Source organism: Narcine bancroftii, chromosome 11 (genome assembly GCF_036971445.1).
Source record: "Narcine bancroftii isolate sNarBan1 chromosome 11, sNarBan1.hap1, whole genome shotgun sequence".
NCBI lineage: Eukaryota > Metazoa > Chordata > Chondrichthyes > Torpediniformes > Narcinidae > Narcine > Narcine bancroftii.
Window position 1 is genome coordinate 95,433,375 of NC_091479.1, and position 18,183 is coordinate 95,451,557.

Sequence of the window (18,183 nt, forward strand, 5' to 3'; positions counted from 1 at the left end):
CTGCCACACGGTACACTGCAATTCCCACATACCCACCTCCTGCCACACGGTATACTGCAATTCGCACATACCCACCTCCTGCCACACGGTACACTGCAGTTCCCACATACCCACCTCCTGCCACACGGTACACCGTAATTCCCACTGAGATTGGCGTATTGCTGTTCCCTGACCTGTGGTGGGGATCTTTTTCTATTTTTGGGTATCTGAAATCCTACTAATAATCTATATTTTTATTCTACAGTTCTGTCATCATTAATGAATATATGGGTATCAGAAATGAAAACTTCATGAAGTTAGCAGGAGTTGGAACCTGGTTGGGAGATTTTGTCACTGCCTGGATGGTGAGAATAATCTTTCTTATCCTTTTAGTGTTTGACCATGATTTATGTCCCATGTTGTAACAAATGTGTCACTATGCATGCAGAAGCATTTACCTGCCTACAGCGATACCTATATTTATTTCAGCATGAACAAACTTACTGAGTTTCAATATCCTGGTAAAATGTTCACCACTGTTTTCAATCACCAAATATGTGACGTGACATTGACACATGATATTGTTCTTATAGACTGTTTGAATAACATGGCCTGTTTCTGCTCCGTAAATGGTTATATGGTTATATATGGTTAATAGAACACATTCGTAAAATGTATCATAGCTATTGCATGTGAAGTAAGCATTTCAAGAATTACTTTATAACCCTGAGCAAAGGTCTTGAATGCTGCAGTAGAAATTACTGAATACATTAGTCTTGACAGTAATAGTTTTCATTTTATCACAACCACCAAAATTATTGCTTTGCCCCAGCAAGTTAAATTCATGGCAGAATTAGAGTGCATTTTCCATTTGCAAAAATGTGCCCCCTATTGCACTCACTATATGGATTTCCCTGCTGGGTTGTGGCTATTGATCTTTCATGTATTATATTGAATGTTGATGAATATTATGATATGGTATCATATAGTTGTGTCCCTACTAAGGTCACAAAATATCATGCTGTCAAGTTAAGGCTATTGTGCTAAAGCTCTTTGGTTGATTTTATTTATGGGTCAAGATTCAACAAGATACTGAATTTTCACTTTCAAAACAATAAATTTATTGCATGGACAAACTGTATATTTTCGGGAGAGAATATATCCATGTTCTAGTCTGATCAATCTTGTGCATCAGTCAAATTTATCTAATTGTGAACCATCAAATTGTTACGATATAGTTAAAGAATGCAAATCTTAGATCATCCACTGAGTTCAGATGTGCCATCTAACTGGAGAAGTATTGACAATTTTGGTTTATGTCTTTAGTATCAGAGCAATTTCTTTAAATTCATTTATTCATTGGAGCGACTTCATCCCTAACATCGAAGTACTCGAGATGGCAGAGGCCGACAGCATCGAATCCACACTGTTGAAGATCCAACTGCGCTGGGTAGGTCACGTCTCCAGAATGGAGGACCATCGCCTTCCCAAGATTGTGTTATATGGCGAGCTCTCCACTGGCCGCCGTGTCAGAGGTGCACCAAAGAAGAGGTACAAGGACTGCCTAAAGAAATCTCTTGGTGCCTGCCACATTGACCACTGCCAATGGGCTGATATCACCTCAAACCGTGCATCTTGGCGCCTCACAGTTCGGCGGGAAGCAACCTCCTTTGAAGAAGACCGCAGAGCCCACCTCACTGACAAAAGACAAAGGAGGAAAAACCCAACACCCAACCCCAACCAACCAATTTTCCCCTGCAACCGAGTCTGTCTGTCTGCATCGGACTTGTCAGCCACAAACGAGCCTGCAGCTGACGTGGACATTTACCCCTCCATAAATCTTCGTCCGCGAAGCCAAGCCAAAGAATTTCTTTAAATGTAAATGGAGAGGCTGACAGATCGCACAATTTAGGAGGCAAGTTTTAGAATGAATACTATACATTTCCATTGAAAGTTTAGCATCAAAAATGTAAAATGATCCATTCGGTCATCTGCCAATCTGCATGTATTAACTTCTCAGATAAGTTGAGTTGTCAAGAATCTCTTCTGCTTAATTAGCTTTTGAATGAAAGCATTGAACCAAGACATAAAAGTTATCGGGGAAGAATAAAACAACCTAAATGCTGAAAAGAGTCTTTCATATCACCAGTGTCCATTGGAGAGAGAAACAGAGTGAATGCACCTGATGTATAATATCCATTGTGGAATGGCGTGATGCTAAAACATCTGCAGTCACCATGACAGAAGAACAACTATTTTTCTGTCAATATATCATACTGGATCTTTGTATTGCACTGTCAGTGAAAAGATTAATGTCTTTAATGAATGGACATGAAAAAAACCACTCAATATGCTCCTCTTTTGTTTGGATCTATGGAATGCGCCTTGAGTAAAGGAAGTCAACATTGTAGATAAGTAGTGTTAATTTAAATTTCATTTGATTTGTTGGATCAATGTCCTCTGATTGTCACATAATCATTTCTTATCTTGGGAATAACTTCAGTGCAAACTCAATTCAGGCTAAGTGCTAGTGACCAAGGGATGAATTTCTTTGATCATGTATTTGTTATTTTGTAGTCACACAGGAATATTCCAAAAATGGAGAGATCTTCACTGCAGATTAAGGAAACTAAATGGTGAAATTCGCTACACACTAAAACAAACCCACTGGAAGACCTCTCAACACACAAACTATGAAGATTTCAGAATATTATACAATAAATCAAAACCTGAGCATCAGCCAAGTGGAATATGCTGTCCAGATCTCAGAGTCCATTTTATTGATTGGGTAACATTTTTAGGATTGTGAACAACAATTTGCATAAAAAAATACAATACTTTCCATTTTGCCCTCATATAATCACAGAATATTAATTTAATCAGTTTATTTCTCCCACTTATTTTGTGAGTTAGATTCATGACCATTTGCAATTATTTCAGTAAATTGAAAAAAATTGTTATTTCAAATCAGAACAATGTCTTTTTTCAGATCAGATAAATGTCTAAAACTGCAGAACTTTGAAAAATGATACTTTGTTTAAATGAGGAGATTGAGATCTGGGAGTACTGCTTTATCACAATTCAATGTAATGATATTTCATGGCTAGTGCAATCTATCCGTTTTTCATTAAATTTTACACTCATGAGATTTAATGTTTGCGAATGGATCACTTTTGGTTTTCAGCAATCATGGTTTTTAACCAGCATTGTAAAATTGATTAATTACAGATGAAAGGTTCTCAGATTCAGAGTAATCCCTTCTTCGGAAGGACATGTAACATAAATGTCGGACTGAAGGAGCGCTGTTTTATTAAGTGATTTGTTCAATCTCGGACACTAATCTCAGATCCAGCCAGTCTGTTTCAATGAGATAAATAATCATAATTATTATTTGAAAAGGAGAGAATTTAGCAAAATCAGAATCATGACTTGGCTTCGGGACCAAGTTTAGGAAGGATCATAGATCAGGGCATGTCCTTCGAGCCTACACAATGGATTTTTTAGGTGGAGTGCAGTACTGGTCCCACCCTTTACATCCAGGGTATATCTGCCATGTCCAAGCATGGTGACAGCCAGGTCCTTGGGTCGTAGGTGTTACATCAGGCCTCGATGGATGGCCCGACGAAGCTAATCAGCCCCATCTGCCCAGATTTGAAATCAGAGTTTTACTTCTCTTAGGCTGGCTGGCAACCAAGGATATCGAGTCTAGCCCACCCATCCAGTTATACTGCTGGATGCTCGGACACTGCATGACGTAGTGAAATCAGTAAAAACGGGGGGACACTAACAAGAAGGTGTTGCTGCAGGAGCAGTAATGTAGGAGAAGCCATTTACAAGCCAGATGGTGATCACACGGCAATCTCTACACTGAGAAAGGAGAGGCAATGTATTATGCATGCACTTTCCGTGTGAGAGTGGCACATCAGGCCCAGACCTTGCCCATCCCCCTTTAGCAGCATATGTAGCTAATAATCTTCTCAAGGTTGAAGTCCATCTCTCAACCAGCATCATCAAAGCCAATTAGCCACTTTATATGTAACCAGTTTCTTCACTTCAGAAATATTAAACATGCCGCAAAGTGTTCCGAGGATCTGGAATTCATTCACTTTTATGAAAGGATTATATCAAGTGAGTTCTGATTTGGCCTTTAGTTGTAATTCACCAGACCTTCAGAAAGGTATATAGGAATTAAAACAGTGAATTCTAGAAATACTCAGCAGATCAGGCAGAAAGTGTGAAGAAAAGAATTTCCAACTGTTCAATATGGATTCTGTTCCTTCTCCTCACAGATGCCAGCATCTGCTGTATTTTCTTCTAAGGGACAGTTTTAACTTAGCCCACCCTCAACTGTCTGATGTGCTATTGTGAATCCATTAGTTTCTCACTTGGTAGGTAATATTAACATTGTACTTTGAGTAAATTTAGCTTTTTATACAAATGCACCACAAAATTGGAGAACAACATTAATTAATTGTGATTTAGCATATTATCACATATTTAAAGCAATTTAAACACATCAACAAAGATTACCAATTAGTAGATCATTAGGTGCAGTTGTCAACTAGGACTATTTATGGCTATATTTCAAGTACTTAGACTCAATAAGGTCCATGAAAGCAAGCAAGTAAAATGACTTCTCCACATTCCTATTAACCTGTTTATCCGTCTTCAGGGAGTTATGAACTGCATCCCAAGGTCCCTCTGCCTATCAATAGTAGTAGTTGTTGACCGCATATGTTTGGGCTGTATTAGATGAATTCATAATGCCTCCACCTGACATTTGTTGACCCGCTGATTTCCTCCTGCAGGGAGTGAAACATGCAAGTCTGCAGATGCTGTGATTGTAGTAAAACACAAAACTGCTGAAGGAATTCAGCAGGTTTAGCAGCGCCCATAGGAGGTAAAGATATCTAACCAATGTTTCAGGCCTTAGCCCTTCATCAAGGTATATGAGCAAAAAGCAGACAGGCTCCTGAATAAAAAGGCTGGGGGAGGAGAAGCACAGGCCAACAGGCAAAAGACACGATTTGGACATGGATAGAACAGGAGAGGAAAGGTGACAATTGATCAGGGGAGCAGAGTGGTTCTGTGAATACAGATCTGGAGGAAAGGAGATAGAGGAAAGGACGCACAGGAAAAGGGAAAGAGAGAGATGGAGCGATGTCTAATGGAAACTGGAGGTTGATATTAATGCCATCTGGCTAGAGGTTTCCAAAATGGAATGAGGTGTTGTTCCTCCAATTTGCTTGCGGTCTCAGTCTGGCAGTGCATGAGACCATGGATTGAGATGTCGGCATAGGAATGTGGTGGGCAATTGAAATGGGCTGCAACCGGGAGACCTACAATCTTGCAGCAGACAGAGCAAAGGTGCTCAGCAAAGTGATCTCCCTGTCTGCGTCCAGTCTCTCCGATGTAGAGGAGGCCACAATGAGAATACCAGATGCTACAGATTCACAAGTGAAGTGTCGCTTCACTTGGAAGAACTCCTTGTTCCTCTAGTCGTACTTATTTTGGTTGTCTCACACTTGTCTGCATTAAATTCTATTGGGCATTGTCCCTAATAAAGACAATAAGTCCTTACACATTTATTCCCGAGTCAGAAGATTTTGGGTTCAAGTCCCAAAAAATTTGAGGAAAAAGGCTCCAATCCAAAACATTGACTGTCTATTTACCTCCAGAAATGTTGCTGAGTCTATCCAACTTTTCTTTGTTCAAGATTCCAGCTTCAAGTAGTGAAAGAGTACAACAATTTTGGATTTCACTCCTAGAACAAAAGGTGGAGATGTGGAAAAGGACTGTGCCCATTGCAATAAGGCACGGATAACTGCTCTCCTTTGGGTCGTTGCCTTTTAATGCTATTGGCACCTTCTACTCAACATTCTCCAATCTCCAACCATTCTTGTGAGTCAACCCTTTGGACTCCATGCCCCTGCTTGAAGAGCAATGGATCGAAGGTCAATCCACAGGACCATAAGAGTGGCAGAGAGGATCACTGGAGTCTCCCCCACCCCCTATTGACGTGATCTACTGGGATCGTTGTCTGAGAGGGCGTGCAAAATCATTGAGGACCCACCCTGCACACAGCAACTTTCAGCTGCTTCTGTTGGGGAAGAGATACAGGAGCCAGTATCATCAGGCTGAGGACTAGCTTCTTCCCACGGGCAATGAAAATGCTGAACAAGCAAAGGAACAGCTCACACTCACCGTGACTCTAATATGTACAAAGCAATATTTATTTATTTGTATGGATGAAAAACTTATTGTGCATATGTATTGTTTGCTATGTATACTCAATGTGTGCTATGTCTGCTTGTGTGTCTGCATGTTTTGCACCAAGAAGTGGAGAACACTGTTGCGTTGGGATGACCATAACCTTGACTTGTTTTCAGACCCTACCAACAAGTCCATATATTCCGTGTCCCCATTTTTACGGGACTGGTTTTGAATCCAACCACTAGCTGGTTCATACCCATGGACCCAGTCTGGAGTTTATATTATGAAAGGTTAAAAATGGCCAGAGTCCTTCACTTTTACCAGGCCACCTCAATGTTTATGAAACAATACTTTGATGCTATGGGCTCCCTCACCCCACAATGGAACTTGTGTAAGGAACATTGCTATGATGAGGTCTGGAGCTCAGGTGTCAGAGAAAATCTAAGCTGGGAATCAGTGGGTAGGTGGTAAGTGCTCTGTGTGCACTGTTGGCCACAGCTTCCAACGCTTTGTTGGATTGTATGTAGAGATTGTAGCGGTAGTTCGCTGGGTTTGATTTGTCCTGCTGTTTCAAAATAATGTGCAAGAGCTAGGAAGAGGTTACAAAAAGATCAAATACATAAAAGATTGAGTATACTTGGCAAAATTTCAGAAAATAAAGGGATAAAATGAAAACTGATATTTTTTTTCCATAAAGATACAAGAAGAAGAGAATTTTAAAGGAAACTGCGTTTCCTATTTCATACTATTAATGTCACAGTTGGAAATATTCCCTGGACATTGGAGTACCCATTCAACACAAGTGTTTTATTTTCTTATTTTGATAACTAATGGTTAAAATTCATAAGCTTAAAATTTTACCCATTTTGCACATCATTTAACACGCAAGTTGCCAAAGAAAATTCTTGTATGTTCATTAGTTTACTCTGGAGTTCAGTTCTGAGTTGATTAGCATTTGCCTGGGGAGATCTGGGCACATTTCCTTTTAACTTCATATCAGTCACATATTAAAAGATGTCAGTTAATGCACTGCAGCCACTTTCACAGATAAGGATTGCCAAACACACACGTTTCATGCCATAAGGGAGGAACGGTTAGTGTAGCAGTTAGTGCCACACTGTTACAGCGCCAGCGACCCAGATTTGAATCCAGTGCTGTCTGCCTGAGTCTCCTCCAGGTGCTCTGGTTTCCCCTCACCCTTCAAAATGTACTGGGGATGTAGATCAATTGGGCAGCAAGGGCTTGTGGGCCAAACAGGCCAGATACCATGCTGCATGACTAGATTTATTTTAATACTTAAAAAATTTAAACTCAACAATATTTCACTAAATATACTAGAAGCAGGCATTCTGGAAAATATTACATTATTCAGATTAAATAAAAGGAAAGATTAGGAATGATTACAGGGTATGGGAGGTTGGTGATTGAATTGCTGTGTTGCAATCTAGTGAACTGATCAATTGAACTGAAGGAAGGAGCCGGATTCCATCTGGGCAGCTGGCGCACTTAAATTAGGTAATTAAATAAATCTGGGACAACTGATAAACATCAGTAACTGTGACTATGTATAACTGGTATATTGCTGAAAAATATCTGTCTGATTCTCTCAGAGAATTAAATCTGCAATTCTCACCTTGTGCTCTCAGTTGAGGCTAATTTGTTGTGTTTAAATGTTTCCATTTGGCCTTGGAAAGGAAAAGAAAAAAACAAACATTAAGAAGATATTTTAAGGTCTCTTGTTTATTTTTTAAAAATTAGTCCATAAATATTCAATTTGATATCAGATCTATTCCTATAATGTCTTCTCATTTTTTTCTGAGTTTGTTAAACACCTCAGCATAGCGTGGCTCTCCTAGTGGCCACCCTTTTCAATTCCCTGTCCCATTCCCTTGCTGACATGCCTGTCCATGCCAGACTGACACCACCTGCAAATTGGAGGAACACACCTCATCTTCTGTCTAGGCACTATCCAACCAGATGGCATAAATGTCAACTTTTCCCGTTTACATTAGAAACTACCTCTCCACTTCTCCTGCATCTTCATCTCCCTCTCCTTTCTCTCTCACTCACTCTCTCCTCTTTTCCCTCTGTCTCCTTTCACAGAGCCAAAATCAATTCTTTCCTCAAGTCCAATGAACACCTTTTGGTCTGGACTCCTCCCCCTCCCATACTTCCCTCTTTCCCTCTCCAGACTCCAGTTTTTATTCAGATGCTTTTTGCTTCTACCTTGAAGTAGGGATCAGGGCCAAAACGTCGATAATATATCTTAACCTCCAGTGGTCACTGCGAGACCAGCTGAGTTCCTCCAGCATTTCTGTGTGTTTTTACTACAATCAGAGTGTCTGCAGACTTTCATGTTTCACCCCAGATTCACATATACTCATTAGTTTGGGAAGTTTACGGTGTTTTGAGAAATTCTTTGTTCTCACTGCAGATGTTTTAGACCCAATGTGGGATTTTGCTCCTTCTGCATTGATTCTTAAGCTCTGCGACTGTCCTCAGAACTCCTGTACACTCTCAGTGAGCCCTGTACACTCTCAGTGAGCCTTCATTATTAATGCCATTGTTAATTGACTTTGCTTGATTCACTAGTTAGAATTGCCCACATAAGTAAACACACCATGCAATTACCTTTCCCATTTCACTGTTGGTCGACCTGTCACTGCAATTTGCGAAGAAGAAATTCTATACAATTTAGACAGGGATGTTCAAAATGTAACCTTTGAGGGACAGAGCAGAATGAATAAAATTACTATAATAAAGATGGATAGTTTCATCGTGAGAGAGGACCACACAAAGAGAAAAGAAAAGAACTTGAGAAATTGGAGCAGGAGTCGGCCGGTCAAGCCTGCTCTGCCATTCGATGAGATCATGGCTGATCTGATGATCGGCTCATCTCCACCGATCTACCTTTTCCCCATTTCCCTTAATTTCCTGAGTATGTAAACATCTATCCATCCTTGTCTTAAATATATTCACTGAGGAGCTGTCAGGCAGCAGGGTGGTGGGGCTGTCAGGTAGCGGGGTGGTGGGGCTGTCAGGCAGCAAGGCCAGTGGCCTGGGGAGGGGGGGGGGGAACTGTCACAGAGTGGCTACTGCTGTGCTACACATCCTGCCCCCCTTTTGCCCCGAGGCTACATAAAAAGACTGTGCAATCTGCCTTTTCCATCCTCTGCACAAAGGTAAATTTGTCTCTTTTTTTAAACTTGTAAGCAGGCGATAATATGGCTTTTGTGCATTAAAAAAAAACCCTGCCAACTCCTGTTTCTGGATATCAACTCTTTCTGAGGTTTTAATTTGCTTTCTTCATTTAAATATATATGAATAAACATTGGCAAGCATAAATGTAATTTATACAAATGCCATTACAATTCACAGGTCAAAGTTCCTAAAGCTGAAATTAGATAACAAGCTATCAATCTAAAATTAATAAAGCAGTAGCATATGAGAAAATTAATCTCTCAGTTTGATCATTACTTAATGACCACCTTATTATCCATAATTGGGATTACTTTGGTCCTGATGAGAGGACCTTCATGCTCCTTTTGTCCTTTGTTCCTTTCAGTCTCCACTTTAATATGTTCAGTAGTTGTCATTTATACAAAGCCCAGAATTCAGTTTTGTCAACTGTAGAATATATTTTAACCTCATGAATTAGAAAATGAACTTTTTTACTCCCAAACTGCAGTGTTACAAATCTTTTCGCTGCAAACTATGCAGTGAAGCTGCATTAAGACATAGACATTCAAAGAGACGCATTTTGCATTTATTTTTGAGTTAGATGTATTGGTTGGTTCACTGGCAGTTTAGGAAAATGTGAGACGGATCCAATTGCTGAGCTACTTATGCAGTTCATAAAGATCAGAAAAGCTGATAGATTTTTTTTCCCTCCATGTTTCTTCGTTGCAAAATGGAAATTCAAGAATTTTTGTTTCATTTATTTTTTTTCTGGGATATAGACAAGACTGGCAAAGCCAGCAATTTTTGAATGTTTCCTGGAATGAGGGGATTAGTTTGTGAGGAACATTTGATGGCTCTTTGACTGTGCTCCTTGGAGTTCAGAAGAATAAGGAGGGACTTCATAGAAGCAATTTCAATGTTGAAAGGCTTGGACAGAGAAGATGTGGCAAAGTTGTTTACCATGTTAAGACAAGAGGGCACAACTTCTGGATTGAAGAGTGCCTATTTAAAACAGAGATGTGGAGGAATTTCTTTAGCCAGAGTGTGACGAATCTCTGCTACCACGGACACATTGGAACTGGAGGAAGCAGAGGTGAATGGAAGCAAAGCTGTAAACAGGAACAGGGCATATCCATAGAACCATAAAAAAATACAGGACAGAAAATGGGCTATTCAGGCCTTCTAGTCTGTGCTGAAACATCATTTCTCTAATACCACTGCCCTGCACCCATTCCATAACCCTCCAGACCTCTCTCATCCATATACCTATTGTATTTATTCTTAGAACATGAGAGTCCACATTTACCACGTCAGATGACAGCTCTTTCTACACTCCCGCCACTCCATTAATTTGCCCACTACTGACGTCAAGCTCACAGGCCTGTAATTTCCTGGTTTACTTTTGGAGGCTTTTTTGAATGACGGAACAACATGAGCTCTTCTTGCATAACGTACAGCTCAAAGCCCTATTGCTCTGTTCTTGTGAGACAACTCAATCAAAAGAACCAAGGAAAGTAGACAAAAGCAGAAGAAGGTAGTTGGGGAAAGTGGGAGACTGGATATGGAAGACAAAGTGAAAATTGAAACAGGCCGATGGAAAAAATGAAGTCACATTGCACAATAGCGTACCAATTCGACTTGTTTAATATAAAGGCGGAAAGCTATGAATGATTACAGGAAAAGGTGGCATTAAAAGTAGATTAGTATGGCACTTTATCAAATGGAGCTTAATAGTGATTTAAGAAATGATAATGAAGCATCTGTTTGGGATTCTGAGATATCATTTATTATATAGAGTTTTTTTGAAAGATTGCATGTCTTAAAATGTATGACAGCAATCTTATTACATCCGAAAGAAAAAAAAAGCGGTTGTCGGGCACCTAATTGGCTAAGACAAGAAGACTCATTATGAATAATTAACACGTTTTTATCTGTTTGGAGGTTATAGTGAGGAAATTAAATTGTGAAATTTGTAATTAACAAATATTTTCAGGGCATTTTGTGATCTTTCATTTTAAGATTTAAAAAAAAATTAGCTTTGTGGCCAGCTGGTTTGGCCATTAAACTCTTCATGCAATTTGAGGCTGTCGTTTACAAAAATATCAAGATTTCAGGATTCCTTTATTGTCATGGATTAATACGCAAAATGTACTAATGCACAAAGTTTGTCAACTCCTGGGTACTATAAAGCCATGCAAGGAGGTGCCACTAACTTTGCCTGGTGCCCCCAACAATAAGAGAAAGGGAAGCAAAAGAGAGCACCTTCAGAGGCGCCGAGTGTCCGTGGATTCACCTCCAGCCATCCCATAGCCTCTGCAGTCTCTTCCTTGATCTATGGTTGAGCTTGACTTCCTGGTTTTGAAACCAGCCCCTTCAGGAGCTCTTCTTGCCCTTGGCATCCTCTCTATTCCCGATCCCATTATGTTCTTCTCACGAACCAGCCTCCAGCTGCCCAGAGCGCGGTGCGAGTCCTTCGGCCGTCAGTCTCCAGTAGCCCCCAACCTGTGCTGGTTCTTCAGCTGTTGAGCCCTCACTGGTTCGCTGACTTGGTCACCTTCCCTGTTGGGTCATCTGCACAGCTCCCTTTTGGTAATCTGCTAAGTAGCGATAGGGGGAAGGGGTTGCTTTCTGAATGGAGAGGGAAGGAGATGGGGATCTGGAGAAAGAAAAAGACGTGGGTTGAGGAAAGAGAGAGACTCAGGGAAGATGGAAACTGGTTGCAGAGTGTCCAGACATAATATGAGGTGTTGTTCCTCCAATTTGCAGATAGTCTCAGTTTGGCGGTGCATGAGGCCATGGATAGGTGTGTCAGTGCGGGAACGGTGTGTGGAATTAAAATGGTTGGCTACTGGGATGTCCATTATTGCAGTGGACACAGTGAAGGTACTCAATGAAACAATCACTCAGTCTGCATCGAGCCTCTCTGATGCAGAGGAGGCAACAACAGGAACCAGATGCAATGGATGACCCCAGCAAATTCACAAATAAAGTGTTGCTTTGCTTGGAAGGACGGTTTGGGGCCCTGAATAGTGGCGAGGGAGGAGCTGTGAGTGCAAGTTTAGCATTGCTTGCAGTCACAGGAGTAGGTACTGAATGGGTGACTTGTGGGAAGGGATGAGTGGACGAGGGAGTCCTGGAGGGAGCATTCCCTGTGGAGAGCGGAGGAGAGGGGATATCTTGCCTGGCTGCGGGGGGGGGGAGGGGGGGGGCGGAGAGCGGAGATCTTATTGTAGTTGGCAGAAATTCCAGGGATTCCTCCAGTTCTCCACCACTTCCCTCCCCATTCAGAAAGCTACCACTCCTCAGCTTTTTCCCCTTCGACCACCCTACCCTCATCCACTGATGATCTTTTGCTTATTGACCTGCATTCCACTGCACGCCCCCCCACCCGCTTCCTCTTCCCTCCGCTCACCTTTTTATTCAGGAGATTGCTTGTTTTTTTCTCAATACCCTTGATGAAGAACTCAGACCTAAAATGGTGGTTACCCTTTACTTCCAACAGATGCTGTGTGATTTGTTCAGTTTCTCCCACACTTTTACATATTGCACTTTGACCGATCAAGGTATTTTTCTGCACCCATCATTGGATAGAGCTTGGTTCAGCCCTAAGATCCTATTAGCTTAATATTCAAAACCTCTAGCAGTGACTGTGACCTGACTAATGGTGATTGATGTGGTTTTTATCTTTGGGTAACTGCACAAAATTTGGTGGTTGAGTGGTGAACCATAGATGAGAAATTTGGAGCTGACAGGCTTACTAATATTTGTATTGTAAATTGGGCATGGTGGTAAATGATTGCTATTAGAACATTTTTTTCCTAGATGGTAGTGACTCATTGTAGCCATATCTTGTAAACTTAATTTCAAATTGAATAAGATTCTGATAAAGCACAAGATAAGGCTGTTCTAATTCCCTGTAACCTGACAATGTTGCGCATTAAATAGTTTGCTTTATCGTACAGCTTCAGGTCATCAATAAGATTATAACACGGATTTCGCAATCAAATGCAACATAACAGTGCATGTCATTTAGCCCACATAGACAGAATCTCCAAGGCGTGACATCCACTTTTAGCCATTCATTGGTATCAGTCACAGAGATAACATTATTGAATGAGCAACCAATCATCATGTAGAATTCTCATTGAACTTGGAAAGCAATATGCAATTTTTAGCTTAGGTTGTAAATATTTTGCCAAGGTTGAAAGGGGGGCGTGGCAAGATGGCGTAAGGATCAGACGTGCCTTCCAGTCCTCTCCTGACTCTATCTTATTGTTTTGTCTAGAAATGCCCGTTAAAATTCTTTAAAAGTTTAGATAATTTCAGTGCTGTTAAGCAGCTGAAATATCTTTGTCTCCTTCAACGCTGAAAAGACCAGCTGAGTTCTTCCAGCATTTTGGTGAGTTTTCACTACAATCACAGCGTCTGCAGACTTTCGTGTTTCACCATCCTTTCGGGCCTGAGCTCTTCTTGAAGAAGTGCTCAGGTCCAAAACACAGTTATAAATTCGCTCATACCTTGAAGAAGGGCACAGGCCTGAAACATTGGCTAACTGTGAGGGTGGCATGGCTAGGTCAGTGATTAGCGCAATGCTAATACAGCGCCAGCCACCCCGGTTTAAATTTGGCGCTGTCTGTAAGGAGTCTGTACATTCTCCCCGTGTGTTTCTTCTGGTGCTCTAATTTCATCTCACCCTTAAAAATGTATGGGAGTTGTAGGTTAATTGGGGTATTTGGGCTGCACGGGCTTGTGGGCTGGAAGGGTGTGTATGTCTAAATTTAATTTTAATATCTTTACCTCTAATGGACCTCTCAGCGTAACCTGCTGAGTTTCTCCAGCATTTTTGTGTACCTATAAACACATATGGATAAAGTTTTGTTCATTTATATATTAAGTAAATGTGGATGTCACTCACAATACCAGCACTTATTGACCATTCCTATTCACTCATCAACTAAAGAGACAGTTATGTATCATCTACACTGGTGATTCTAAAGTTACATGAATGCCAAACTTGGAAGGATGACAGATTTCCCTCGAATGGGGAACATTAGTGAATCAGTGTTGATGGAAGATCTTTCACCTGAAATATTAACTGTTTCTGCAAATTCTGATTTATTGGCAAGAATATTTACTTTACCAGAACGAGTGTGCTATAATTACACAGAGGAGATGCATTTATTATTTCAGCCTCAAGAGGCCAGGCATTTCATATTCTCAATGGGTGTTGCAGTATGGCTTGGAGTGCCCACAATGAGGAAACCCGACACAAAGCGGTCGAAGTTTCTCTGCAATGATGCAAAGAAGCATTGCTAGCCCCGATGCAGAGATCACATCAGAGTTGCAAAGGTGCCTTATGGCAGGAACTGCCCCGTTGAATTTTCAGTTTGGCGCATGTGGTCATGGAGATAGAAGTGACTTAAAGCAAATTATTTTAAAATATCCTGGAGGAAAATAAGAGTTGCTATAGTTATAATATACACAATCAAACACTTCAGGGCATTTAAATTAAAATTAGTTTGCAAATACCTGTGATTATCATGAATTTCTCACCAGATCATTGAATTTTCATAATTGTGGAGCAGGGAATCACCACCAGTCATTTCTGTATTTCCATGTTTAACACTGCATGTGAATTTATTATGGATAAATAAACATTTCTCTCAGTTTTGTGGTGCAATTATAACAAGTTGACAATTTCAACACCAATACATGGGAAGGATAGTCCATTTTTTCAAAAGCTGGTTAAAATGAGCAGAATAAGTAGTATATTAGGTTTTTTTTTCACGTAACATTCTTGTACTCTAGTTCTCAATGTACAATAGTTTAAATGGATGTAAAACGTCGCATGTTGATTTTAAACAACAATAACGGTCCCTGGTTATCTTGGTTATGATCTGATTTCAAGCAAACAAATAGAATACTAGAGTGCGACAAGAAACTGTACCTATCATCAAGTCAGTGAAATTCGTTAAATGAAAAGTACACATCAGCCTTTCTCCAAAAATAAATAAATTAGTTGAATTACGCTGTCTGTAAGGAGTTTGTACGTTCTCCCCTTGCCTGTGTGGGTTTTCTCCGGGATTTCCGTTTTCCTCCCACCATTCAAAACTCACTGGGGGTGCAGTTTGATGGGGTGTAAATTGGGCAGCACTGACTCATGGGCCAAAATGTTACATTTTTTTTTAAAGAATCTGCCAATAACTTCGTAATTTAGGACATTCCAAAAGTGAGGCTTCACAAATTTTACACTTTTCACAAAATGGATCAACATCTGCATAGAAACAGGAATATTTAAGTTTAGGCATAAGTATTCTATGTATCACCTTAAATTATAATAAACAATGCCTTGCACAAAGTGAAGATACATTGATCAAACTAAGAGTGGAATACCAATCCTTATCTGGAAAAGTTATAGTAAGATCACATTCCCAATCATTTTTAATCTTAGCCATTGAGGCTAATCTTAAATCCAGTAAATCAATATAAATTAATGATATAAATCCACTATGAACAAATTGTAGATCAAAAAGTAAATCCAGAATATTTGAAACTGCAATTTGAGGAAAAATGTTCAATTTAGACCTAATAAAGTTCCTAACTTGCAAATGTTTATTAGAAAGCTTGAATTTAACAGTCAATTGTTCAAAAGAAGCAAAGTTATTTCTAATAACTAAATCTTTGAAAGTTTTAATACCAAATCTGTACCATTTCTTAAAGCTTTCATCTAATAATGAAAGCAGAAAAAATGGTATCTATAATAGAACTGGCCAGAGAATAATTATAATAACCAAAAAATTACAAAGTTATTGGTAGAATATTTTTAATTCATTGTGAATGATTTTTAAGATTAAATTAGATTCTTGCCCTGTACTGTTTGTTTTTCACGTGAACTAGATAAATTTTTATTGCCATCTCAAGAGAAAGTTTTAGCTTTTAGCACGTTGATAGCCAGATGAACAGTTTTAATAAAGTGGAAAGATGAACTCTCACTGACTCATGCACGGTGGCTACACGATGTAATCTCATATTTAAGCAGAGAAAATTAGGTATTGTAGCATTTTCAGTGGCTATAATATGGTTTTACAGATAAAATGTTCTAGTTTGACAAGGTATGGGGCCCATTTATTGAATATTATCATAATTACCAGTTTTAAAGGATTTGGGTGCTGTAGGGCTGTTCCGTCCATCTTCTGGAGGTTGCAACCTAATCCATCTTTGTATTTTTCTTGATTAGACGGTTAGTTTTAATTTTAGCTTTTTGTTGGTTTAATTATAATTATCCTGTATAATTTCCCTTTTCTTTAGATCTTAAGATATATTGTGATTTGTTGTAATAGTAATTGATTGATTTATATGTATAATTGCTTTAACAGATAATTGCAATTAATATTAAGGGATGAAAGGTATACTGTATTATTTTGCCTTGCCTTTTAATATTTTATATATGAATGGTTATGTTAAATTCAATAAAATATTTTTTTTAAAAAGAATCTGAGGCATTAGATAAATAGTTGGAACTTTATTCCAAGTTAAGAACTGACTTTTGACAAAAAGCATTAGTCCATTTAGCTCTAGACTTATCCTATAATTTTGATAAAAGGAATGGAATCTCCGTACATCTTTATTCTCATTATATTAATGAATTAAATGAATAAGTTAGTGATATAAGACATTTATTCCTTCAGAGAAAGAAAGAAACATTCATTCAGAGTGTAATACACCTTTGGGTTGAGGCCATGTTTTCCTCAAATACATTCAGTTGGAGATCTGACATAAACGATCATGGCAAAGTTTTCTGAAAATTAAACAATCACTTAAAATAGCTGATAGTAGCCTCCTTATTAGAGTGGAGTGGGGAATAGGTAAAAAATGTGGTGACAAACCAGAATGACATAAAATTTAATTAATTAACATTAAGTGATCAATATGTAATTTGAAAAAAGTACTATACTAATGGGTTCAGGCAAATTAACAAAATAAATGTTGTCATGTACTCAGATGAGAGGTGAGATTCAAGCAGTGATGAACAAGAGGAAAATGAAAGATAAATTAATTTGCACTAAAGTCATTGCATTTTGAATATGTCCTGAAAAAAGACATTACATTAATTTACATTGTTTGAACTTGTGTTATTGAGCAGGGATATGTTTGATTAAATTGGGAATCCACTGTAAATCAAACTATGTTTTTAATCAATTAGACAAATTAACAGTATTTTAATATTTCTAAAGACTGAAAACCTTTTGACAAATCTATTTACGGCAAGTTGTGATACTAAGCAAATTGATTCTATCCAAACTTATTACTGTAAGCAAGTTAAAATGCATCTGGGACATTTGAAATGAAGAAATATTTTCTAAAATATCAGAGATAAATGTATGAATTAAAGTCTTTGAATTGTCTTTTGAGAAACAACACCCGAGTAATTAAAACTGTTGCAAATTATTGTCTTCATTTTCCAATTTGCTACTTTATAATTCCAATACCTTTCATATTGGACATGTTTAATGTAAGAAAATGCTTTAGAAAGTGATTGTTGTGTGAGATTCACCCAACTCTTCATGTGAGTAAATTCTGTACAGGCTCAAGAATTTCACCTAGAGTTAGTAGAATTGCTATATATTCACAAGGTTGGAGAATTTGGTCACTATGAAAGCTGTTTCCCAGTTAGAATCAGAATCAAAATTTATTGCCATGAAGAAATCATGAAATTTGGTGTTTTACAGCAGCGTCACAGTGCAAACATTCATATTATAACCATCTTACAACATTACTATAAATAATAAAACAATAAAAATAATAGTGTAT

At 38.9% G+C, this 18,183-nt stretch overlaps 1 protein-coding gene across 5 annotated transcripts in view; it reads left to right on the forward strand.

The window, feature by feature from the left end:
* The window catches only part of tmem117 (transmembrane protein 117), a 220,110-nt gene that overhangs the window by 91,023 nt on the left and 110,904 nt on the right, over positions 1-18,183 (forward strand). For all 5 annotated transcript variants that reach the window (XM_069904123.1, XM_069904121.1, XM_069904120.1 and 2 more), the window contains one exon: positions 245-344. In XM_069904123.1, the coding sequence (XP_069760224.1) occupies positions 245-344 (100 nt within the window). The remainder of the gene's footprint in view (positions 1-244; positions 345-18,183) is intronic.